The 26792-nt window shown below is 40.6% G+C and overlaps 1 protein-coding gene across 1 annotated transcript in view; it reads left to right on the top strand.

Moving 5' to 3' along the window:
- Positions 1-22341, top strand: part of pcdh7a (protocadherin 7a) — a 40510-nt gene extending 18169 nt beyond the window's left edge. Inside the window, exons 5-6 of the mRNA XM_040024410.1 lie at positions 16599-16800; positions 18335-22341. Coding sequence (XP_039880344.1) covers positions 16599-16800; positions 18335-18873 — 741 coding nt within the window. The 3' untranslated portion in view covers positions 18874-22341. The remainder of the gene's footprint in view (positions 1-16598; positions 16801-18334) is intronic.
- Positions 22342-26792: the final 4451 nt, after the last annotated feature.

The following is a 26792-nucleotide window of genomic DNA, read 5'->3' as shown; positions in this document are numbered from 1 at the left end:
ACTAGACAGGGATTCGAGACAGCTTAGTAGCCCTATGACTGGTTTTATCCACCTACACAAAAGAATCTTCAGTGCATTAAGTGGTATTGAGTTGAGCTGAATTAAATTGGCTTGAATGGATTTTGAATTGAACTGAACTGGACTGCGCACAGCGCAGCTAAATTGAATAATTCAGATTGTGTGGAATCAAGTCGGATTGGATAAACTCAAACTGAATCAATCTAGGGTGAGTCAACTTGATTAAAATTGGTTTAGCGTTGCCAGTCGATGTTCCAGGTGACAGCTCGGTGGACGGACTGATTTTATTATGTAGAATGGACTGACACAATATCAGCGTGCTTTCGTTAAAAAATGCTGAAACTGCGTTTTGAACTAATGACATCTATAGAGGAAACAACTTACGAATCATCAAACACCTATCCAATGACAGGTCTGCAAACACACATAATGAAAAAGCACTTTTATTCTTAAATCACAATCAGGCTTAAAGCAAAGGAGGTGAATGCTCAGAGTTAAAGTATTGGAATATAAAGATATATGTCTAATTATGAGTCTTAAAAAAAGACAGTACATACTCTCAAAAGTGATGGTAACAGATCTAAGCTTCAATGTACAAACTTACAAAACCAAGGTGGCAAAAATCTACTCACTGGAATGTGCTTATAAACACTTATTATTTTATTGTACAGAGCAGGCGCCTGAGATATTTGCTTTAGAAGTCAGCGCTGTGTAAGTCGTCCAATTAAAAAAAGTGTCTCTTTCCAATCTTCCATCCCCAATGTCTGACTTTACCCCCCGCCCCCTCCACACACACACACACACTCACACAGTGTGTGTGTGAGTGTGTGTGTGTACACACACACTCACACACCCACACACGCACAATTACATCTTCCTCCGTCTGTCTTTCTCTTGATTGATCTCTTTGTTCTCCCTAAGTGGTTTCATCTCTTTTCATCACTCTCCATCTGGATCCATCTTTTTTAAAACGTGTTTTTAATGGTTCCAAACTTTCTTTTTTTTATAACACTTAATAGTTTCTTTAAATTTTACAAATGACTCTTAACAACCCTCTCCATTTCCTGCTCCCTCTTTTTCATCTGTTTTTAGACCGTAGTTAAAATCAGCTTTAATCTTTGCTTTTCATTTTTGGGGGGGTTGGATAAAATTAAGCATGCTACCAAGGAACAAGCCTAAGGTGTGAATATCTGCACTGTGCAATATGGTTTATGCATTTTTGCCACTGGCGAATCAGAGCACATTTCTCGCCGGATATCAGCTTATTAGATCTTGCGTGAGTGCAAAAGACTGGCCCTGGTAGCGCTGTAGTCCAAAGCCAATGTTTTTGCTCCAGGCTACGTGTAGCCATCTGTTTAGAATTGTTGGTGGAAGATAGATAAATCGGAAGATCGAGATGAAGACTGTAGAAGAGGAGGAGAATAAATGAAAGAGTAGAAAAGAAATTCCTGGTTAGTACCACTAACTTGGGGGGGGGGGGGGGGGGTATAGTGGTGGCGGTGTGGGGTGGTTGTAGGAGATTTGGGTAGGTGGATGAAGAGAAATAAGGTGAGTGGGAGAACAGGCAATGCTTCAGTGAGTGGTGGAGGGAGATGTGAAGCTACAAAATGAAAATGCATTCTTAGGTATTGCCTAGGGGTGGAAAGCTGATGGGGGGAGTACAGGGAAGGAGGAGATGGACTGAAAAAGATAGAAATGAGGTATATGGGTCTAGGGTTAGAAGCAGAAGAAGAGAGGAGGGAAGGAGGTTCACTTTGAGAGGAAAGCCAGCTCAGACTCTCCAGGCTATTTTGGTGTGAGTGTGTGTGTGCGTGTGTGTCAGGGAGAGAGGGAGAGACAGGGAGAGGGAAAGAGATGAGAGCTTTCTACCTGCCCTAATGAAAAAGTTACATAAATCTGAGTGGGCATGCCTCTGCCTGCAGCATTTCTCCATATTATACCACTGACCCAAACCTCTCCCAGTGCATGTGAGCGTATACGCTATGTGTGCGTGTTCGATCCTTGTAGAGTCCCACTTGCCTGTTCATGTCAGAAATAAACCAGAAGAGAGACACCCACGTAAATGTGCAGACACACTTACACACAGACCAAAAGATCTAGCTGACCCAAGCCCTAAGAAATAGCCAGTGTCTTCAAACAGAGATGTTAAAACAGGTTGACCTGTTTGACAGACACACATTTTCCACAGGCTGTGTAATCACACACTCTTGTTCCCTTGGACTTTGGAAAGGAAGAACTACCTCCATACGCATAAACGAACAAGATTTATGTTCACATACAGACACTTAGAGCCAAAACGCAGTGAACGTGATGAATCAAACTACACTTAAAGTCAAAGACTTTCTCCTGATATAGCACAGTAATAGCAAGGCATTACCATAAAGCTCGTTCTTAATGGGTCAACAGTGCACAGGTACAAATCAGACATAGATTATTTAAGAGGTTCTCCTCTTGTTTCACAAATGCAGCACTAATATGAAGATGGCAACTAACAGCACTTGAGGAAAAAGGGGGTAAAAGCAAAAAAAACCCCTCACTTTTACTGAACATTACTCACATCCGCATATGCACACAGAAGCTTTAAAACAAGCGCACTAAGAAACTGAAATCAAAGTCATGCAAATACGTCTTCCAATTAGGCCCCAAACAGGTTTCCATGGGATGAAATGGCAACCTCTAATTGGCTGGATAAAAGAATGCTCACATCCGAGCCGACAACTTGAGACAGCTTGGAAAATATACACATCCCTACCTGCATCCATACAAAGACACACACAGGTGTACACTTTGTAAGCGCGGATCACAGACAATTTATTCATGGTTAGGGGAGTCACACACGGTATCACCGGTAAGATGAGAAGCAAGGGTAGAGTGTGTTGACACAGATATGGTGTATTGTCAGGTGCAGGCACACACACATGCTTGGGTCAGTCTCTTTTTAAAAGCGTGAATAAAGCTTTGGTCGTGGTGTCGTGTTAACATAAAAGCTTTCACGCTGTTAAAAAAGACCAGGCTTTGATTAGAATTTGATGTGTGAGAGTGTTTTCTAATGCCGGCCTTTGCTGACAGCGGCCCTTTTAAATCCTGCAGAGCCTTTGCAGGGAGTCTTCTGTCAAAAATATGTTGAATCAACGATTTCACCTTAACATGCTCTGAAGGGGTTTTTTTGTTGTTACTCTTTTTCTTTTCCCCCCTTTTTTTCTCTGAATTCTCTAAAAGACAGATGTTAAGCGTGCTCACCATGTTTGCAGTAGATCTTTAGTAGATCTCAACCAAAAGGCAACAGCAGCAGCAGTAACGGTGTAGTTGTGGATGATCAAACATTGAATTTAAAATTGTTAACTAACTGAATATCAAAAAAAATGTTTGTTTTTTTTATCTGATTAATAAGTCGCTCCTGCAAGAAAGTGGCTCTGTGTGACTTTTACAAAGTGGTGTTACTCTTACATGGCATGATCATTATGAATGGCTAAATAATTCATTTCTTATTCCCGTATGGGGATTTGTGTAGAATATGAGATCTGGATTGTGAGGAATCCAAATTGCGCATATCATGTCTGAACCCATGTAGAGATCAGTGAATGTATTTGCATCTACAAAGTGCTCCACTTAAGCTCAAAGTTTTCAATATATATAGTGCTTAAGTCGCTGAAATATTGTGTACATTAGAGGTCTCGTTGCTGTCTTGTGAAAATTAGTTTTCAGATAAAGTAAGGGGATTAAATCCCCCTAATGGGCTGAAAAATACATTTCTTCCTTGAATAAGCTTTAAAGAGTAATTGGATTGTTGTCTCGTGGCTTAAAAGAAAGCTTGAAAGATCAATGCTTTCTAAAAACACATAGCTTCCTCTGCAGATGGACACCATGCAAGAGCTGTAGACTGCAACAGTTTCAGTATTTAAAAATTTATGTAACTTTTAGGCATGAAAACAGGTTGAATTTCAGAATCTTCTATGCCAGCATACTGAATATGTAGTCTGGACTCTTGGTTGGTTACAAATGGCAATTTCTATCAGCCTATTGGGCTAATGAGACTAAAGTATTAATGAGTTGTGAAAATAATCCACAGTTAAGCCCTGAAGCCTGAAAACAGAAGCACTGAATCAGAACATAAAGAAAATGTGACAGATGTTATATAGATGGTTATATTTTAATATACCATACACAAATCCTCATACACCCAAAATGAACCCTAATGAGGTTCCTTACTGACACCTTAAAAGTGCAATCTATACCTGTAGTTTTATGCTGCAGACAAACAGCATCTAAACTATTTTTACTGCATTAGCTGCGGAATAATTTGCACTTTTCAACATTTTTTTAATGCCAAGAGTCGCATAATAATCAGGCAGACTTCTGAGTAAAAGGCTCTGCTGAATATGACTTCACGGGAGCCATTTCTTAACCCTAATGCCGAACTATAATTTTCAAAGGGGATTGCAAAAGCCAATGTACATATATACGCTTGAAGTGTGGTGTGAGGTTATCGATAAGGACGCTTTGGAGTCTCCCCTGCTTTCTAATTAACTCTCCTTCTTCCTTCTCCGACCGCTCAATGGCCCAACTTTGCACTTGGTCTCTGGTGTATCGAACACACACACGCGCGCACGTGCACGCGCAGACTCACACACGTTATCACACACTCGCATGCAAGAAGTCTGTTTGCATACCAAAAGCATACTTCATAGCTGAAAGAAAATGAAAGCCGTATTAATTATACAGTCTGCGTTTGTACACGCACGCACACACACACACAAAGAAAAAAAGAGGAGAGAGTGAGGGAGCAGTTATTTTGTTTCTCCTATGCGTCAAAGGAGACAGAGTGCGAGAATGATTGAGTCTCTCTGCGTCAGGGAGAGAGGGAATGAGAAATAGTGCAGAGGGAGAGAAAGAGTTCACTGTCTTCTCTCTTTAATGTGCGTGTGTGTACGTGTGTGTGTGCCTGTACATCTTCGTGCGTGTCGTCTACCCAGTATAACGCCCCCTCTGTGTCCCCGAGCCACTCTCTGTCACTCACACACACTGAGACTATTGTCAAGACATTGGGCGAGGCACCCCAAGACATTTCTGTGGCACTGTGTCTGTCACGGGGGTGATAGGGCTGTAAAGGGGTTTGCACATGCACATACACCCACACAGAGTTGTTTAAATCATTTTAGAGGACATTAAATTGACTTAATTTCTTTATCTGAAGGCTTCTCCTGAAACTAACCATAGCTGCTATTTGCTTAACTGCTTCCCTTCCCTGAACTTAAACTAAACCTGCTCACAAACCATGTCTTCACCTCCGAATTGTGCCCTAGTTATTATTGGGACTTGTTTATGGTTCCCAAATGGGAAGTTGGTCCCCACAATATGATGGTGTAAATACATTTATGTCCCCACAAAGTATAAACACACAATCTATAAGATCCACAACTAATGTACAAATATGCCATTTTATATGTAGGCAGGTGAATTAATGTGGCAGTCGCCTGGAGTGCAGAGCATGCATGTGTGAGTGTGTGTTTGTACTTGTGCGTGCCAGAGTTATAGCATACGCATATGTGGGTTGTGATTATGTGTGGCAAGGCCTATGTGGTGTACGTGCTTGTTTGTATCTGACAGCACATTAGGCAAAGCTATCTTTAACCTTGTAAAATGAGTGACACTGATTCTAAACTGACAGGATGGATTTCAGTTTGCCATGGCGCTCCATCGTGTCAGCCTCTGTCAGCTCAGCCCGTCCGCCCATTTCACAAAAGACAGGAGCGTCACAAAGGAGACAAAGTATATGTGAGGGGGAGGTAGAGAAACAACGAGAAACAAGAAGAAAATGAGAGGTTTATGGAGAAAGCTGGGAAAGATATGAGAAATGAAATAGTTTGGAAAGTCGGGGAGGACGAGCGGTCTTGTTTGACAGAGAAAGGATGCCGCACCAAAAGAGCTGAAAGTGTAAACGAGGCAAAAGAGTGTGAAGGAGAAAAAAAAATGGGAGTGTGAATCGAGGTAGAGGTGGTGGAGGGAGCAGGGGGAAAGAGACCTTGCTCTTGTAGTCGGACGTCTCTGAGGTCCTTTATTGACTCTATCTATTGTTCACAGCAGCACTCCTAATCACTCTCAACAGGGAGGTTGTGTTTGTGTGTGCCCGCGCGTGGATGTGTGATCTTGTTTGCGTGATCTTGTTTGCCAGCCTTTTACAAAAAGTACGTATCTTTAGCCTCATCCTCACTTTTACTCTTTCATACACTGGCCCCCACAGAGAAGCTATTGTTCACTCTTCATCTGGTCAACCTTAATGGACAATAGCAGTGGGTGGGAAAAGCCTGTTCCTAACACGCATACTATTAGTCTAATGGTACAAATTCTCACACACACACACACACACACACACACACACACACACACACACACACACGACGACAGAATGGGCAGTAAATACCATCTAAATAGCAGGCATACATATGTATGGTCTCTCTTACTCACGCAGGCACACAGAAGGCCAGTTGTACGCGGCCATCCTGTTTGCATCTTTCTTAACAATGACTGCTGTCATGGATATTATAAGAGATGACTGTTTTAAGGACTAGCACTGGAAAGTGATGAACACCACCAGCACACACACACACCAACAAAGGAGCTAATCTGAATCATGGGCATTTGTCCGGTAAGCCTCGTTTCACATCTCACACTATGAGCCTTTGTTTCTGTTTTGTTTTTTCCCCTATAGACAGCCACGGCTGCACAAAAGGATAAACATTTCAAAGGGCCGATGCTGTGAATAGAGTCAATGATTTTCAATGTGTATCTGCAGGGTGGAGAGCCCAGATGGAGACAGGGAGAAGGGAGAAAGCACAATGCCAGAGTGGACAGATTGATGGTAATAAAGCTGTGGTGGATGGCGAAGCAGTCGATCCACATGCAGCGAAACAGTCTCTCTGCCTGTCTGCCTCTGCACAAACAGTCATCCACAAAATACCTGCAAACATCCACACACTTTAAATAACTAGTTAGGGCTAAAATGGTGCACAACTGACTCACGGTTTTATTTCTAAATGGAGCCAATAAGAGAAAGTGATTGAAGTTCACAAAGCTTCAACAAATCACAAACGTGCCTTGCACAAAGCAAAAACTGTTAAGCGGGACAGGCGTGTCAGAAGTCAGCGAGGCTCGTAGTTCCAGTGTTTGCCACCGGAGGGCTTGCAGCAGACTGCAGCATTCTGAAGAGGAGTGTGGAGAGAGGGAGCGAATGGGTCCGCATAGTGCCGATCAGATGACCTCGCTGCTGCAGTTAATGTTCTCTGGCGCTCAGACACAAGGCTAAGGCTCTCCCTCATACCGCGGGGCTGTTGTACAACAAGCTGTTGTGGTGGTAGGGGTGGTGTTGTTTGAGGAGTGCGAGTGTGGTTGTGTGTAAGTGTGTATGCAGGAGGGGAAAAGATTAGGGGAGTGGAACAAGAGAAGGTGCTCCTGTGAGGGGAATGAGGGAGCGTGACACCAAGAAGGTAACATGTTTCTAAAGCACTGCTCAATTTCTGTAATCCGGTCTTTCTTTCTTCTATACCCTTCTCCCCATATTTCTCCTTTTTCTTTGCCTCCTTTCTCTTTGTCCCGCTCTCTTGCCCTCTGCGTCTCCAACCCCCCACGCACTTTAATTTGCCCCCTCATTTCTACTGCCGCACTTGCCCCCCTTTTTCGCTACCTCATACCCCCTATCCCTCCCTCTTCTCCCTTTCTCTCTCTCTCTCTCTCCCTCTCTTCTTTTTCTCTCTGCAGTGCAGCACAGTGATTATCATTCCTCTCACAGAGTCAGGCCTGATAGTCAGATACTGCTGAGCACCCTTCTACATCACCTGCTTCTAGGGAGCAATGGAGAGCGAGAGACTGAGACAGAGGAAAGAAGAGAAAGGAAGAGGGGAGGGAAAGAGGGAGAGAAGATCGGTGAACTGCAGAATGAGGGGAATGAAAGAAGAAAGAGGAAATGAAAGGGGAGAAAGTGGGGGGTGAGGGAACAAAGGGTGAAGGAGAGCAGAGAAACATGGGAAGGGAGGGAAAAAGCAGAAGCATGGATAAGGGAGGATTGCTGTTACTGCAGAGGTGGTCCCACTGCAACATACATGCTGCATAGTTATAGATGTGTTGTCAGTGTGTGTTAAAGTGCACACCTGCAAGTGTGAGTGTGAGCAAGCGTGGCTGAAGTGCGCATTTACGGCATCAGCGTGGAAGCTATGAATGTCTGTGCGAGTGCGTGAGTGTGCGCTGTGATAATAAGGCGCCTTGACTCATCAACATCACTGGGCCAGACAGCTGAAGAAATGCCACTCATATTGCTTCATCCCTCCCTGAGCTGAGTTTCAACCTGCTCCAAACCATTTTGTGCATTCTGCAAATGCCACAACAGTCCGCGTCTCTTCCTCTGAACGACATTCTTCATCTCTTCTTCACTTCTACTTCAGACAGTCTGTGGTCATGCCGAGTCTTTTCCTTTTATTATTTTATATTTACCTCGCTACAAATGCTTATTAACAGACATTTTTTTTCCTCATCCCACCTTTGATCAGTTGTTCCATCCATCATCTGTCACTCCCTTCCACGTAGTCTCTTGACACATGTCTGTACCTGTCTGCTTGACCCAGCGGTGACACTGCGTAAGCAGGATGTCTGCTCTTTTCAACATAGCCTTAAGAAACTGCATTATGGCACTGGAAACGTCACTCCATTACACCACTAAGGGCTTGAACAAAGTTGCAGATCATTTCTATATTTAAATAACCAGTTTAAATATATCATCATCAAATAAATTGTTAACCCGTCTGTCCTGTTTGCGCAGTAACTGAAAGATGCTTTCTGTCAGCGTGCTTCACTGTTTCCCCTCCTCACTGGCTTTGATGCATAACTTAACAGTTGACAGAAAAAGATTCCAGGAGGTTTTCTCATAAACTCTTGGAGATTTTATTAGGATCACACGAATTTTAACAATTAACTCATTTTCCAGCTAAACTTTAGTTTCATTTATTTTATTGGACTCTTTGACATGATGAGAAAAGACAGAAGAAAAGAAATAGCAAAAAGTGTTGGAGTAGAAATGAACTTTGTTTGTGCAATTAGATTTAAAAAAAACAACAAAGACATTCATGTGTTGTTGTTTTTTTCACCAACAAATTTCACACTTAAGGTGCTTGTAAAAAGAAAAAAATCCCTTACAGTTATGAAACAAGACATCTGGAGCCAGAGAATTTAAATGGCAATTAAAATGGTAGAAAACAATAGTAAAGAAAGGCAAGGAAAAGCAAGCTTTGAAGTTAAATGCAAGTCATGCAACATGTCATCCGTAGAGCCACATTGTGTGAATCCACAGTGAAGAAGTGTCTCTCCATAAACGCCTTTTTCATGGCAGTTTAATCATGCAAGGTGTAAGGATGCCTGCTTTAAAGCAGTCAATGCAAGCTCATTATTTTTCAATAATATTTGCATTGTAATCTGGTCGCTGTTATTGAGTTCACTTATTCATTTCAGTATTCACTCTACTCTTAAAGTATGACCACATGCACGCTGGCTGTCTGCATTAGCACAACATGATTTCTAAACGGCAGCAAAACAAAAGAGCAGAAACAAAGGTCATTTTGACTGATCAGCATTCCGGATATGAAGTCTGGACTATACCCATGTGGTGTCAACAGGAGCATATTAGTTTTCAGTGTGTGCTCTGGTAGTATAGTGCAATATCACCTTACGTATTCCACACAGTTATAGCTGTAATAAGCATTAGGCTGACATTTTATCAGGTCTGGTATTTTTTTAGATAGTAAATAAACTTCCAGATTATAAGAATCGGGATAAAGTGATATTATCTGTTAATAAAAAATAGCTATGTTGAATAATCTGCACTTTTAAGGCATTTTTAATCCTTTATCGTGCAACACTAGTCACAGTAGAGCTGGCGTATGAAGCTCACCGCCCATCAGGAGCAACTTAGGGTTGACCGTCCTGCCCAAGGTGGAGGGGCCAGGGACTGAACTGCCAACCCTCTGATTTATTTATTTATTTTTTGACAGCTTTGTACAGAACCAAAGAATAGATCGCTATTTACTTTATTCATTTGTATATTAAAGGCTTTTTAGAGCAATGTACTCGTTTAATCACTAATTTATTTTTTTTAAACTGATTATTAAGTCATTACTCATATTATGCTTAAATGCCAGGGTTATTCTAATCATTCAAGAGGTCATCCTGCCCACTAGAGCTGCTAAGCCTCTTAAAGAATTCCATAAATCTGGTCTGTAATTAAGACTTTCAGTATCCCACATCAGTCACACAATCCAATTTTTGGCCTAAAAATATCTTATTTTATAAATATTGATGCACGCCATCAAATGTAACGTGTTCTCAGGATTAAAATCACGATTCAAGGATCGCTGCCAGGGAAATTACACCGCGGCACCCCTCAGTCAACGTAAGGAAAATTTCAGGTGTCTGGAGGGAGCGATTACAAACAGGATGTTTGTTGTCTGCTTGATTGACGTTGGACTCAGTGAATAAACCGACTTTGGCCTGTTTCAAAAGAACTATATTAACAACACGGGAAAAACACTTTTTCTTTTAACATCCAGTTTTTTTATTTTTAGCAAACAGCAATAAATACAAACATGCAGCAATATGTTGGGCAAAGACAGATGAAAGTATAATCCATCACAACACTTTTGATGCCGGGCAGTAGGACCGGCTAACGTCATTATGAATTATAAAGATAAAAATTAATCATCATCAACACTAGCATTTCCAGCTCTCAGTCGATAAATTTAATATTTGTTCTGTCACAGCCTGTTACATTTTACACTTCTTTTCATAGTTTTGTTTTCTTGAATAAAAGAAAGAAGCCACAAAGAAAAAACCAATTATTATGGTCATTAAGTATGTTTAGCCGAAACCTAATTACACTGACTTTTATCAATTGTCAGTTCAGAAGTTAAAAGCTATCATCAACTCTTTTAATGGATAATGATTTTATATTATGTATCAGCCTTTAAAAAGTCATATCAGTCAATCCGTCAAATGAATTATTTTACATTTTTTGGTCTGTATTTATTGAATCTGTCTCACTCTGCCTCCATGCAACATGATTTGAATAAATCTGTGCTCCTGATGGGAATTTGTCCCCCTGTCTATGCACTGTTACAACCCAGTACACTTGGTTTCTAAAAATTAGCCGCAGTGGCTCTTCACCTATACAAAGATGGTGTTAAACATCAAGGAGAACGAGCAGAGAGCAAAAGGGAACTGTGGCTCCAGTCCTACAACCATATTTGTAGTTTTGGTTTATGCATAAGCCGCATCCTGTCAGTTCATTATGCAGACCAGAGTGTACCAGGGCATAAACAAACACAAACACGGTCTCACATCCAAATGCTCTCTCTCTCTCACACACAGACACACACACACATACACACAGACCAAGAATCAGATGTGCAGATACACACATGTGTTGAATATGCAGACACATGTAACAAGAAGAGAGGGAGACTGTTAATTAACTAGAGCTCGTTAATTCTCTTTGAACCGACAGCAAGGAGGTTTACACACTAATTACCTTGATGACTGAGCCAACCTGTGCACGCGCACACACACACATTCTACAAACACAGACGCACACGCAGGTGCGACTACTCTCACGGGCTGACATAACACATCTTGCAGGTTTTGAAAGTCTCACACTCGTACACGGCTATCAAACACAAACATAAATGTGAGAAGTCTCACTCATATGCATATACACACACTCACACACACAGTCTGCAACACGGTTTTGCCCTGAAATGAAAGCTATATTAGGAACTCTTTTTTTTTTCTCTTCAGAGCTGCAAGATACAGATGGTTAAGTTTATTCTTAGTTCAGACCCATCATGCTTCCTTTTGATTCACTCTTTCGATCTGCCAGAAATAACTTCAGACCAACTTCCAGGATGGTCATATGTTTGTACAATATAGTTGCATTACATCCACACACACATATGAAAACATAATCGATCAAACGCGGACACTCACACTCGCTCACTTTGCTGCGCAGATGAGCGAAGCTCCCATGTCAGTATTGGACTGTAATGGCCCATGTCAGATTAGGGGGAAGGGTTTTTTTTATGTCCTCCGTCAGACTCAATTAATACTCCATCAGGCATGAATTCATAGGCCACACTGGACCTTAGCCAGTTCATCCATGCGTGTGTTTTGAAACTAATAAATGTGTTTTCACATTCAGTTGATATTTGAGTATAGCACTATGTTACCTATTATAATAATGAGACTTTTTTGAAGTTCCTCCTCCAAATTAGAGAAAGTGCACATGCACATACAAAAGTGCTTTTGTCAGTCAGGTTGGAAAACATCAAGGAGGTTTTTCAGTGCAAAGGTAGAAGCTGGCAAAGAAGCAAGGAGAGAGTAGGAGACACTTCGCAGGTATAAGCAAAGAAGGCGGAGATGTGAAAAGCTTTTTAAGAAATCCATATTCACAAAAAAAAGATGTTCAAATGGTTACTGGGTAGCAGAGGGTGAGTGAGAGCGAAAAGGAAAAAGTGAGACGACAATGTGAAGTAGTAAGAGGAGCTGAGGCAGAATGTGTAGAGTGTGGAGTCATAGAATGTAATGACTAGAACATGCCAAAATATGGGATTTGGCAAAAGAAAAGAAGCGAGGTTTGTCAATGAGGCTAAGGCAGTGGATGTGAGAAGACGCTGGAAAAGGGGGTTTGGGGAGTGCAGAGAAGTTATGGGTCAATAAAGCCCGCTGTGGGGAAGCAGAGAGGGACTCATAACGAGGTCAAGGACACATCATCGATCGCCACATCATAACGCTGACTTACAAGGAGAAGAAAGGATTGAGGAGGAGATGGAGGAAGTGAACAGGAGTCACGGAGGACAGAGGGAGAGCTATGCTACAGCTGTGGAGAGGGGGTGACTGTCGAATTGGCCGAAGCGAAGAAGGGGGAGAAGCGGGAGAGAAGTAGAAAATAAAAAATAACAAGGATGAAGGAATGAAAGGGGGCAAGTCTGGCCAGAAACAAGGTTAGAGGGAAATTGAATTAGACGGAATCATGGCTGAACAGATCAGATCTGTAATAAAACACACACAGAGGAGCAACCCGCACCAGTTTTGCAATAAGCTGCTGTAAATCAAGGCGTGCTCTGTGTTCCAAGCTGGATTTCTACACTTACACAGTAATCCTACCCCCTCTCATGTAGCTGACATGTTACATTTAAGCCACAGAGCTAAGAATCTCATATTCAGAAGTACAGCTCTAAGAAAAAGTTTGTTAAGCCTTTGGAAAGACCACGATCTCTACATCGATTGCCCATAAAATGTTATCTGATCTTCATGTGACAATTATAGACAACCGCAGTCTGACTAGACTAGCAACACGCAAACAGCTGTGCTTTTCGTCTTTATTGAGCACACTAAGTAATTGCTCAATAACCACATGAAGAGGACATGAAGAGTTTGTGTGCTGAATCAGATCTTTCGACACAGCAGCCTCAGCTTTATACTTTATACTTACTGCTCAATTAGCAAAGGTTGCTCACACGCTAACTTTCTTAGCATAGTAGCTAATATAAAGCATATTGACAGTGTTATTGTTACTTGTCATCTCAATATACCTCTGTTTACTGACAGCTTTGCCCTCCTGAAACAAATTACCTAGTTGCACAAAAGTACGATTATTACCTCTTTTCTTAAGTTGTGTATTTCCTCACTCAGGTAGATGTAACGGCACATCCTTGATGTTATTGAATACAATCAAAATAGAAGTGATTTTTATTTTATTCTGGACATTTTTCAGATTGAAAAGGGAGAAATGTCAACTGTGCAATTATACTGGTTGAAATATCTTCTATTGTGTAAGACAGAGAGCGTTTTTCTCAGCTGGGCAAGAAAAGAAATTAGCGGATTCAGGAAAGAGCTTCTGAACAGCGGACTGTGTTTTTAAAGTTGCCCAGTCTTTTATTAGGGGGCAAGTTTGTTTTGTCAAAGCCATACATGAGAATATCTTTCTTTCTTTTTCCTGTTTTATATCCCTTGAACACGGGAAGGATTGCATGCCCCTCTTGTGGCCTTGTGATCAGAAATTATTATAATTTTTCATCATTATTTTCATGAAATAAATCTGTGATCATGAAAACACATCCTGCCGTAATGTTGAGTTAATATTATTTTATGATCAGAAGTAGAAAAGTTTTGACAGCCTGTTAAGTGAAAAGAGGATTTCTTTTTGTCAACACCTGTGATGTCGGAAAACACTTATTATTACAAGTTCCCACATTTTCTTGGCAGCCAAACTATTTCTTACTCATGTTCTCGCTGACTCTTTACACCCAGCTTCTACTCATTTATCCACTGTTCCCTCTCTGAGCTGTTGCCCCCTGTTTGAATAAGTGGGAAAGAGGTTGAGCTTCAACTAAGTGAACGCTCTAAAAATACATTGCTCCGTCTGTGGAGAGTTAAAATGAAGCCACAGAGGTTCCAAGAACTACTGGTTTTCCATTAGATTCCAATGTCTCGGCTCTTTCCTCACCCTTGCACGTGCCTCCCATCCCTGTTGTCTGAGTCACTTTTTCTCATCCCCATTTTATCTCAACGATGTTAAGAAGTGGCAGAAGAAACACGTGCTCCATTAATTTCCCGTTTCTCCTTAATTAATTTTGCTGTGTTCGCCTCTCATCTTGTCTTGTGCGTTCATTAGGTGAACTCGCTCAAATGTTTCTTTTCTTTCTGCGCGCGCTTGTGTGCCTGTTTGAAAGAAAAGGAAGATTTGGTACAGTCCGGACTTTTATTGCAGCCCTCCATCAGTTTTTCTCCCCGATTATCCTGAGGTGACTTTCTGAGCTGACGTTTTGTCCACCCTAATCTGCTTCCGTCCTCTGCTCAGTCACTTCCTCCCCATACGCTGCATGTTTCAAAGCAGATTTAGGTTGAAAGGGATGTAATTTTGTGACCAGATAAATGAGTATGAAAGGGGTTTGTGGGGGAAGGGGGGTTATATAGAAATGGGCTTCCTGGTGCAGAGTGATCCCTTCAGGCCAGACAGCGTCGTTTAACTTTCACTGATAGCCTCTCAGCGTGAACTTATAACAATCTTTATCCTCTCTGTCTCGCCCCAAAGTGAAAACCGCTCCGCTAACTAGACTGGGGTGATTTGAGCGTTAAAACTGGAGCAGGTGTGATGCTTAGTTTGCATGAATGATGTAATTCACTCCTGAAACCACTTACACTGTAAAACTAGATTATTTGTTATTGATGGAAGATGGTTCAGTGGTTTGTGTCGCAAGGATGCTTGCAGCCTATTTTTGAAAGTTGCAGCTCTTATTTATTTTTTGCTATTCAGATATTAATAAATTTCTACATTATGATGAGTTGGCTTACTTCTAAACTAAGATAAAATGAAGGATAACGCGTGTCAGATCTTTTGATATCTCATATCTCTGGAACTGGAGCCCAAAGAGTATGAGGATGTAAATTGTTGTGGATCACAAATGTGTAGTTTTACATTCTTTTCTTTTTTTTATTAACCCTTTAATGCCCAGTGTATTATATTAAAATGCATTTTTTAGACTTCTACATCATCTGTCAACCCTCCCCACTCCCCCAAAAAACCTAAATAAATCTCACAATACATTTTAAGCAATAAATAACAAAAATAGAGGTAAAAAATGCCAGGTGTAGCAAATGTGACATAAATTAAAACTCAGGCTTTAAGGGGTTAAATAAATGCAGTGGATTTTAGTAAGTAAGCTAGTGCGAATTCCACATACACAGCAGGATGATCTAGTAGAGACTGGCTTGAGCTGAATACGCTGCCTGTCATTCATTTTGAAGGAACATGTCACCCTTTGCGCCAGAGAGGCTGTATGAGCCTTTGGAGACACAGACAAGCCTTTTTAACTGGAAAGCACATGCACCACCGAGGCCTTTTTTGCAGTTTCAAAAGAGTTAACCACGCTCAGACTGAAATTTAATGGCCTCTTCCTTTGTGCATGTTCCACCATTCCAGCACATTTCCGAAAAATCTGACCTGCCAGTATTTGTATCTGAGAGACAGACAGAAAAACGGAAGGCCTTCACCCCGGCTTTTGCTTTAGTCAAAAGCATAAAATCTGTGCATGTCCGTTTTTTCTTGCTGTCAATGAGAAAGATGTAAAATGTCACCAGACTCATCATTTAACATCCTTCTCTTATTTCAATACAGTGCTGAATGTTGTTTGTGAGCTTGAACTTTATATTACCCAGCTGCTACTACTAGGCACCATTCCAGATTGAAAAGAAACTCTCTCTGGCCCGTCCAGAGGTTTGTAAACATCAACCATGTCCAGAAACCTTAATCTAAACTGGGATTAAAGGCCAACTGAAAACTTTGAGGGAGTGCCATGATTGGTTGATAACTATTACCCTGCATTGTAGCAGCTAAGCCCATAATCAAGGCGAACATCCTCCAATAATCCCAATATGTCTTTGCAGACCCCTGCCCAACAGCCTAATCCTCAGATTTAGAACCTCAGATTAGGAATACTGGATGATTAATCTCATATTGTGCGTGTGTTTCTGTCTGTTTTCTGCAGGGGACCCTTCGCCGGGTGACCTTCTCGGTAGTGAGCCAACCACAGGACGGTGGTTGCTATGACAGTGGCCTGGAAGACTCGGAGACTCCGAGTAGCAAGAGTTCATCAGGGCCTCGGTTGGGAGCCCTGCCGCTTCCAGAGGAAGGCTACGAGCGAACCACACCTGAGGGCAGCGTAGGGGAGGAGGAGCATGTGGAGAATGGTACACACATGGCATTAGCGCTCAAAAAGGCCGAGTGATGCATTTACTTGTATATGTTTTACTTTGCTTGGACATGTTGATAGACACTATCTATGTCTCTCATTTTCTCTTTCCCTATCTGTCTCTCGCACCCCCTCACCTCCTCTTTCTATGCCATAAAAACACACAATAACACTTTCATTAAAACCTCGGCTTGCTGTCAAGGCCTCGGGAATCTTTTCAGTCTTTCACATGATGGAAATCTGTTTTATACAAAAAAGCATTTGTTCTGTGTGTGTCTGTGTGTCTCTGTGTGTGCATGCACTTGTCCCACATATACAGAGTGTTTCTGAGTAATATGTGAAGGGTTTTTTTAATAAAAGCTAATGTGTGTTAGTATGTTATGCCAGAGAACTATCACTGGCCTTGTCCAAGCATCTGCTTCACCAATGAAATTGTGTTTTCACCTTTTTGTGCAAAGTCTTTGTCAAGGATGGCAAGCGACAAAAAAAGTTATTCTTTTGATCTTTTCACTCGTCTTTCCTCTGTATATGGTCATGCCAGGGCTGCAGCAACATCGGCAACAAGCCAGGGTCACTGTGACCTTGGTGAATAACTAGTTCTATGGCTTTCAGTGAGTTTCCAGTTCAATGCTGCTTCTTGCCAGTGTGCGAAATCTTGAGGATTTTGTTGAGTTTAATAAGTTTTTGTCACGGTCAGATGGAGAGACGAATTGAACAGAGAATTCATTGTGTTGGCTTTAATTATACTGCACAAGTATGTTCTTGTTTGGTTTCACATGAAGTTACTGCTGCCGCTCTACATATTCAGTAAAACTTTGCTGGCAGATTACAGCAGAGATATCTAATTTCTTGCGGTAAATTCAAGTGAAGCCAAAGTTAGAAGCTTTAACAGGAAATGAACACATTACAAGACATGACAAGACATGAAAAGACAAATGACTGGTTTTGCATACATAAGGCTACAATGCATCAGCATTAAATCTCTGGTAGTCTCGCTAACCTTTGGAAAAAAGCACTGGAGGAATGTTACAAATACACATCCAATCAATTCCTTCCACATAAAGAAATTTAGTCTTGCCATTCAAATTCCTGATGATGAATTTCCTTTTCTTTTCAGTATTTTTTTCTTTTTCTTTTTCTTTTTGCTTTGACCTCACCTTTTACCTTTAATGTAATGCTGAACCGCACCTGATTTTTTTATGCATTCTTTGGATGTCAGCAGTTTTTCTTTTTGCTCCAGCAGCATTTTTCCTTTAATTCAACCCCCTCCTTTGCAACCTTTGTCTAAAACCATCTTTTTAAAGCTATTTTCTGTCTTCCTGTCTCATTGTTCAACTCTCCTTTCTCTCTGGTACTTTTTATTTCCTTGTCTCCTCATCATTTGGTGGTCTAGTGTGTGGCACCGTGAGTCAGTTCATTGTGACATTCCCCTTTCACTCTCTTTTCGCCAGTGTTTTCATTGTGATATATTACTTGTTAAATTAAGGCAGAGATGTCATTTAACTTCTTTTGTTTCTTTTTTCTGTATCCAGATGCTAGACAGCTGCCAGATGTAGCTTTGACAGGGAAGTGTACCAGGGAGTGTGATGAGTTTGGCCATTCTGACACTTGTTGGATGCCTGTCCGCTCTTCAGCACGGCCGCGTCAGCGCCACGGCAGCGACCCACCACGACTCTCGACCTTTGCCCCCGGAGATGACAACAATAATCTTCGCGGTAACGACCATGAGAGTGACAGTGAGAGTGCGGGAAGCGCGGGGAGCTCCGAACCCGGAGTGGTCGTCAGTGGAGAAGGTCAGAGATTACCTCTAGCCAATGGGGATCCGCTTGGCACCCTGGGTAGGGGAAACCACAACAGGAATATGGGTGATCACAACCGTAACCTTCTTAACCGCAAGATGACTTCTGCATCCTACGACACATTTAGCAGTGCTGGTTTTGGGAGACGCCAACAAGAGGAGGGAGGGGGAGAAGGCCAAAACCCACCTGAGGTCATACCACTGACGCGGACAGGAGGGGACTACAAGACCACATCCTGCCTGACCTTGTCACGCCGTGAGGTCTACCTGTGACATCCTTGCAGTCCTCACCACTACTTCCTTTTCCGTAACAAGAGGGAGGATTAAAACTTCACTGGCAAGTCATCAGCGTGAAAGGACTTGGAACCTGGGAAGATGTGAAACTGTCAGAAAAGATGTTTTCCAAAAATACTTTTTGATTCTGACTAATATTTATAGGCCCTTAAATGTAGAAAAAAAATTGGATCAACTCCTAGGAGAACCCTGAACAGAAAGAACACTTTCTAAAGCATTTTTCTAAATACTGGTGAAAGTTACCTACAGGCAAAGCTCCTCTTATGACAATGTGGAGGAGGACAATCTTCTCTTCTTTTTACCTGAATCTGATGCATGCCTGACCCTATCCCACAGAGGGAACTGTATGAAGAAGAAAGAGGCGGAGACGGTGTAAATTCTGATGCTATAAATTCCTGAGTGCGTATAAAAACTGAGTCTACAGCAGACCAGATTTGGACTCAACTGGTGAGCCATCTGCTGAAAAACCACAGAGGTTTCATCCAGTCAAAACAGATTAAAAAAGAAGTGACGGGTCTTTGATTGAGTTATTTGAATCTAATTCAAACCAATCAATTTTTCTAATGTCTAATCAACTGTATCATAACACAAGAGGGGGATATTAACCAATCAAACTGCTCATGTCTTGAGGATTTTCTGTCATAAATAGAGCGTAAAGTACCACCCAAGTGTGATCGCCGCAATGTTGCACACTAGAAAAAAACATCAGTTGTTTAAAACACATACGATTCAGAACAAACAGCAACAATGTGAAAACAGACTTTTCTTACAATCAAATGTAATTTTTCAGAATACAGTGTCCTCATAGTATGTCAGTAGTGCCACAGTATTCGGGCGTGTGTGAGAATATATGTTTATTATTTTACCTTTACACCCAGTCTGTATGTATATAGTGTATGTCAGTATTTGATAAAACAGCAGCGTTATCTCTCCGCTGCTGTCTTTCGTTGAGTAGACTGGGGTGCTTAGTTCATTGCACATCTACGGTATCCTAACGCTGTTCATGTATGATAAGTGCTCTCTCACGCACACGCGGACACATATGCACTCATACGCATGCAAGCGCTCATACACTGAGCATAGCATGTAAACACAAACATACAGTGCATTTACAGAATGTGGACGTGCATAAGGCCACCGTTTATGACACGAGTCAGTGGCTGTGTAACATAAAGTATGTAATAACCTGCATTAACTTTCATACAGAAAAAATTAAGAACAGGCAAACACAACACACACTACACACAGCATATTTAAACATAAGTCATATAAACGCAGTGCGTAGTTCATGTGCACTATGTATGTATGTGATTTTTTATCATAATTTTTTAACATTATCATTGAACTAGCTGTAGCATTTTGCCTGCTCCCCTCCATCCAGTATTTAAACATGAAATGTATTTAATAATTATTCATCTCTGACTGATGTGTGAGACTACATTAAAGGGAATTTCAGTGACATCTACTGTAAGTGACGATAGACAATGTGAAAACCGGAGCTATTCTGCTGTACGTAGGACTCATAGAAAAGACCAAACTTCTATAGCTTCTGTAAGAAAAAAAGGAAAGAAAAAAACTGCATGAAAGAAAGATTATGCTAACTTTTTTTTCCTCTCTTTTTTAAACCACATGCTTTTTTGAATACCACGCTTATTTGGATACATCTGTACTAAATGTGTGTGCTCGCGGGGAAATGGAGATAATGATTGCAGCAAGGGAGTTAGCTTCAGTGGATGAGATCGTTTCTTCTTTATCGTGGAGAGAGTTTGAAGTAACCTTGGGCCCTTTCGCTCACTTTGGCACAAAGGATGCCAGAGGCTATATATATATATATATTAAAAAAAGAACATAGTGAATTGGGAACGTAAGACTTGTGCTGCGACCCGTTTCACCGCGCAGTGCTGACCTGAACACGCCCATACTGCTGTGCTGAACTGCACAGATAACAGACTCCTTCACATTTTGTCCTTCCCATCAGCTACTGCACGACTTCGACACACTCTGCTGCATTGGGCTAAAGAGTGGGTGTGGATTGAGGCCAACACATCTTAATTCCCATCATCAGTGTGTGGCTCAGTGGTGTGATAGGGATAATAGGGTTAGGTCGTCCCTGTGGTCTTAATGAGTTTCTTTTCTCCTCTCTTCTCCTCCCTTGATCTGTTCTGATCTCATTAATGTCTGGATAGAGGAATGTAACACTGCTGGAAAATTGCCAGTGTGTCTCTTAATTTTTCTGGTTGTTTTCGGAACATAAGAGTGAACTAAGACATTTTAAAAAAAAATGTGTAGTAAGGTTCAGCTTACTCACAGAGTCGCGGCTTGACTGTCACCTCACTGAAAGGTAACTGGACTGGAAATGAATCAGGAATCATTGTGACACCTCCTTAGATTTTACAAGGATAAGAACAGCTCCGTGTGTGTGGATACACTTTGTATACCTGTATATATCTTTAACTTTCCAACTCTGTAAAAAACACTCTTTAGCTTCAGGTCCACTGATGTATTTACTCCCAAAGCCTTCATTACTCCCATATACCCCAATATGGCTGTTTACTGAGCTCTGTTTTTGATGGACTGTGCTGAGGATGTAACAAAATTCAAAGCCTAACATTTGGAATTTTTCGCTTCTTGGAGACTTCATGGGGATTGAAAACAATCATAATATCCTGCATGGTATGTTCTGAGAGACAAAAGGACACGTGCTCATTCTCTGGGAGAATGAGTTGAGATAAATGGTTTTCAGACCCTTAAAGGGCATCAAGAACCCGTGGAGAAACCAGTTTGTGAGTTTTGCAAAGAGACTCTTGAGACAGCCCTGCCTTTTAAAAGTGGCAAATATTTCTTCAAACTGCTGTTTTATGGCAGTTCCACGATGGCACCTTTCAAACACTTAAGAGTGGATTTAAGGGAACTTTATGTAAATGAATCTGTGTGGGTGTGTCTCTTTTTTTTATACTGCACGTTTAAACATGAAGATGTTTCAGTCTACTGCGAAAATGAAGAGGGGAGAGAGACAGAGAAAGGCATCATGTCTGAGATCTGCCACCTACTAATCAAGACACTTTTGAGAAGAGACACTTCAGTGGACGCCATGTACCTGTCATCCCCCTTGTGCTGTTACCCTAGCCATGTACAAATAAAGTACACTGTAGAACAGACAACCGGAAACCATAACAAACGATGGCATGCTTAAGGTTCAAATCTGCACTTGATAAAAAAAAGGAAAAAAAATGTTATTTTTGTTTTCCTCTTCTTTGTTTTCTTTACCTTTAGGAATTGGCTCTGTTTCTTTGCCAATTCCCCCCTGTAATTACATAATGAACTAATTGCATTTGCTATGATGTGGAAGAAGAAGAAGAGCTCTTGATGAATGGTTTGGTATGAAGATTAATCATGTAAAAGTTTGACTTTGACATTAAAAACTTCAGACATACCCATTGGCTGTTAGCACTTTCACTCTGTTCTCAGATTATTTCGCACAGTAACAATGAGAGCAACAGCAGGTGTGACACTTGTAATGACACCAAGCAAAATAACTTGCAATATTTTTTTTTTTATCAAGAACTGAGCCAAATGTTGGCAAATTTATTCATCAATAAAGTCATTACTTACAGCGAATGGAAGCCTTACTTGAAAGTGGTACAAAACTGGAGACAAGGCAATCTTTATTCAAGGTCAGCTTGGTCCAAATTCTCAGTTTCATAACAGCAAGCTGCAGTTAAACACTTCAGAACAATTTTCTAAGCAGGCTGAAGTGTGGAGGTCATTCTCTCATTTACATCTTCCAAAGTCAAGAACGCCCAGTGAAGTTTAGCTTTTGTCTGCCTTCCTGTTGAATCAACAGCACCACTGTCACGCAATTATATGTCATTTTTGCAGCTGGCTGATATCTGAAAATTAGATTATCACAAAAAAATAAGTTTATCACTAAAAGGTGGAACAATCTATCAAATTTGAAATATTCTGCACTGGACCTTGTTACTAGAAAAGTTTAAAATGTAGAAGCAATTTGGATTTGGACTTATCTGAAAATGCTTCACAGGTGTTAACTGCTACAAAGATTAGCGTGAAGGACTTTAAAATGTCAAAACGAAAAAGAAAGGAAAAGAAAAATGAGAAATCTGTGTTTGGTTTGAGTATGCAACGCTGACACCAGATGGTCATGCGTGGTACGTCAGTTTCCTGGTAGAGCTTTTTCTCTGTGTCATAACCCCTTTAAACATGCAGAAGTGAAGTACAGTAATATTTTTAAGCAATTAAAGGCATTAACTTTACATTAAAAAACATGTCATTTTAATTCAAATGACTCTTTTCACTGAACCAAAAATATTTGCTAAAGATTTAGATGTAACAAAATAGCAAAATATGATGTCCCTGAATCTTGGAAATGATCCTTTAAGAAAAGAAGGTTCTTCAAATGTATGTGATACACAATATATTTTACATGATAGCTGCGATAACTATTTAAACATTACTTTATTGTTCTTGAAAGGAATTGATAATTTCAGAAAACAAGCACATTTTAATATTTGAGTACCCATTATCAGGGGCATCGCAGAAACTAAAAGTCGAATCCTGCACTCTACTCTGTTTTCCATTGTCACAGAACAGCATGTTTTCTCCTGAACTTTGAGCTGGTTACAGCACTCAGAATTTAATGCGTTCCTGTTTCACAATTAGATTTTCAAACAATTCCAACTAATTATTCACGTCACAGGTTAAATTACTTTTGCTGTTTGAGAAACAGGCTGACAAAATTCAATTCAAATGCATCTTGTTTTATTTTTTCCTCGGGTGATGGCTTATAATAATCTCACATTTGATTTAAGGTTCAGTGAAAAAAATGTCAGTTGATGGACTCTAAAGTCATATAATTGTGTGTCCTTATTATCATTAATTAGAATAATCGCTTGTATCACTATGCAAGTGTGTTACCCATTCAATAAAAGGCTGTTTTCACCTGGAAAAACATTATGAAGTGCTGACCTCAGTTTTAAGTTTTCAGGAAATAGCCACCTAGATGTATTTGCATTCCTCAGAGGATAAATTCTTATGTAGCTGGTAATAAAGTAATAAAAGCACACATTGATTAAATCATTTAAAAATATTAAAAACCTTCTTCGAAACATCAGAACCATCATATCAATCAACTTTTACTCATATAATAAGTACTAGCCATAAAAGGTTTTGTAAATGATAATTGGATAAGAAATTGTCTGTCATCCAGAAAAAGTGTTAAAGTTAAACTCTTCATTAAATTCAAGGGATACATCTGATGGATGTTCATTTTATTGATTTTATAAAGATAGAAGAAAGTGTCGCGATTGCGCCCGGTGAAGTAAATCCCGGCATGTTAACCTCCTCGCACACTGCCCAGTAGTATATCAAGTGGTCTTTGGAGTTGTCAGGTGTTTTCAAGAGCTTAAGCTCACTCTTCTTCTGAGTGACAGAAAGCTAGAGTGAATTGCCTTTGAATTGGCTTTACATGCACAGAGAACCATGGGCTCATTGCTTCAAAGTGAAAAGACATATTCGTGTAATGTGTTGAAATTCGCCTGTCTTATTCGTTTGTGCTTTCCAATGAGATGGGTTTATTTTCAGATCCTATCAGAAGGTGTAAGAGTAGAAGATGTAAAGTATAGTAGAGTTCTGCAACTCATCCACACACACACACACACACACACAACATTCAGGATTGGTAGAAGTGAAGATAAAGCATTAAGGATGCGATAAATTCTGGCAGTGCAATGTTCTTATGTTAAGGGGAGCCTTGCAGCAGAGCTGTAAACACTATTTCTCGCCAATATGCCAGACAGATGATGTGAGATTTGATCCTCCCCGTCTTCCTCGATAGGCTGTCATTTATGTCTTTTCATCTTTTCATGGTCACACCAGCCTCAGCTCATCAAAGCTGTGCCATCAGAATTCTTGGTAGGAATAAGGAAGCAGGAAATAACACATATACAGCACATTTTTATATAAAAGCGCATCTTTTAGCATGATGGCATCTGCCTATACCTGCACGATAAAAGTTACTTTTCAAATGAAAAGTGGGTTATTCAAATGTTCTTAAATGTTTATGAAGCAGGATAAATATGCCAATTATATATTTCTATGAAATATGTAATATATTTGACAGTCCTCTGCTGTGCTTAGCTTTGCACTTGCTGTAATGTATGAGGACTGCATGGTATGTTTTAAGGCTAATTTGCACAGTATCAATGTCAGTTTGGTTTCTGCTGTCAAAGTAAACCCAAACAAGTGAGAATAGTCATTACTGTAAAATGCATTAACGGCTTCTTCATGTTTTAGATGAAGGAGTTTCCATGACGATGGAAGGCTGGAAGAACGGTCTTGAACAAAAAATAAAAATATATGCAGAAAATGAAGCGATTACATTGCAGAGCCATGCCGTACCAAATGTGCGATGTCACGATGGTCACTATACCAGGACTTGTTATGATGAATAGGTTTCAGCAGGGAAGAAAAATACGCAATGCAGTATTTGTGGCAAAGCGGAACAGGTGGAACAGTTTTTCATAAAGATAAAAGAGAAACAGCTAAAACAGCATTTAAATTCATTGGTATATGTTGTTAAGGTTTTGCAGTTATACATTCTGAATGAACACATTTATATTCTGTCCATTCTTTTTAAAGGACTTTTAAATTAAGGATTCATTTATACACACGTTTAAAAGTGAACTTAGGATTTCCTCACTGCATACTGATGAAACTAACAGAACCTTTCACAGCCTCTGCTCTGCTTTTATGTAACAATCATGTGATTTTCAGAGAACTCACTTTGACACTCACAAAGTAACGTTATTTCCATACTTGCAGGACCGCACTGCTTAGATTGGTTAATGGTCTCAAGGCGAGACCACTTTTCAGTGTTTTTAATTTACCCCATGGGTCTCCTCAAATGTGTTTACTTTGTTTGTGCCATTTCCTCACAGATAAGTCTGAGCTCATAATCCGTAGGAAGTAATAAAAACCCTCTGTGTGTGTGCGCGTGCACGGTTCTGTGTGTGTGTGTGTGTGTGGCTGATGACCTGCAGGTGGTGATATGTGATTTTCTGTTTCAAGTGATTGCAGGGATGTGATTGCATCTCCTGATTGACCATTTCTTTGGGTTTCCAAATGTTTCTTCAGTCCTTTGTTGTTTTTTTGTTGTTTTTGTCTTTATCCTCACAAAAGAAGATTTGGGTAGGGTGGGGTGGGGGGGGGGGGGGGGGGGTTCACATGTGTAGCTAATTCAGAATCAAAGTTGTGACAGCAGCCCAGTGTCGAAATTTTACTACGTGTGGTTAAGTTTGCATGTTAGTAAATAACACCCCCACTCTCTGGTCTCTTGCACCGTGAGATAGGCTCCAGAGCCACCCTGTGAAAGCCTAAGTGGGATAAGCAGTGCCAAAGGAGTGACAGACAGATACGCCTTATACGTTATACACTTTGTTTCTATTTCCAGTTATTCGCTTTGACTGTTTTCATTTGGGGGATAAAAAAAGTACTGTAAAAACTGCTGCCCTAAAGCTTTATTTAAAAAGTTCATCCATATAGCAAATGCAGTCTCGTCTGTTACTCAAGTAAAGAGGACACCAAACATTGTTGCTCAAGTTTAAATCAATCTACATCCATTTCAGATTCTGAATGTCTCGAGAGTCTGGACCATTTTCCCCAAAGTTCAGCATGGACAGCATCTTATTTAAAGAAACTTTTGTCTTTCTCAGGCAGATGTGATTTACTGCTGTTAAAAGCATTTGATGATGACACATTTAACATGGGGATGTGTAATCATGTCAAGTGTAAATGCCATTAATAATCAAACTGCATCCCTCTACTTCCTCCTCAGAAGGCAATCATCATTTTTGTGGTCTTTATAATTTTGTTGTTGAAAT

The sequence above is a fragment of the Simochromis diagramma genome, unplaced genomic scaffold, assembly GCF_900408965.1.
Source record: "Simochromis diagramma unplaced genomic scaffold, fSimDia1.1 OVJJ01000302.1, whole genome shotgun sequence".
Lineage (NCBI taxonomy): Eukaryota > Metazoa > Chordata > Actinopteri > Cichliformes > Cichlidae > Simochromis > Simochromis diagramma.
This window is presented reverse-complemented; position numbering and strand designations above follow the sequence as displayed.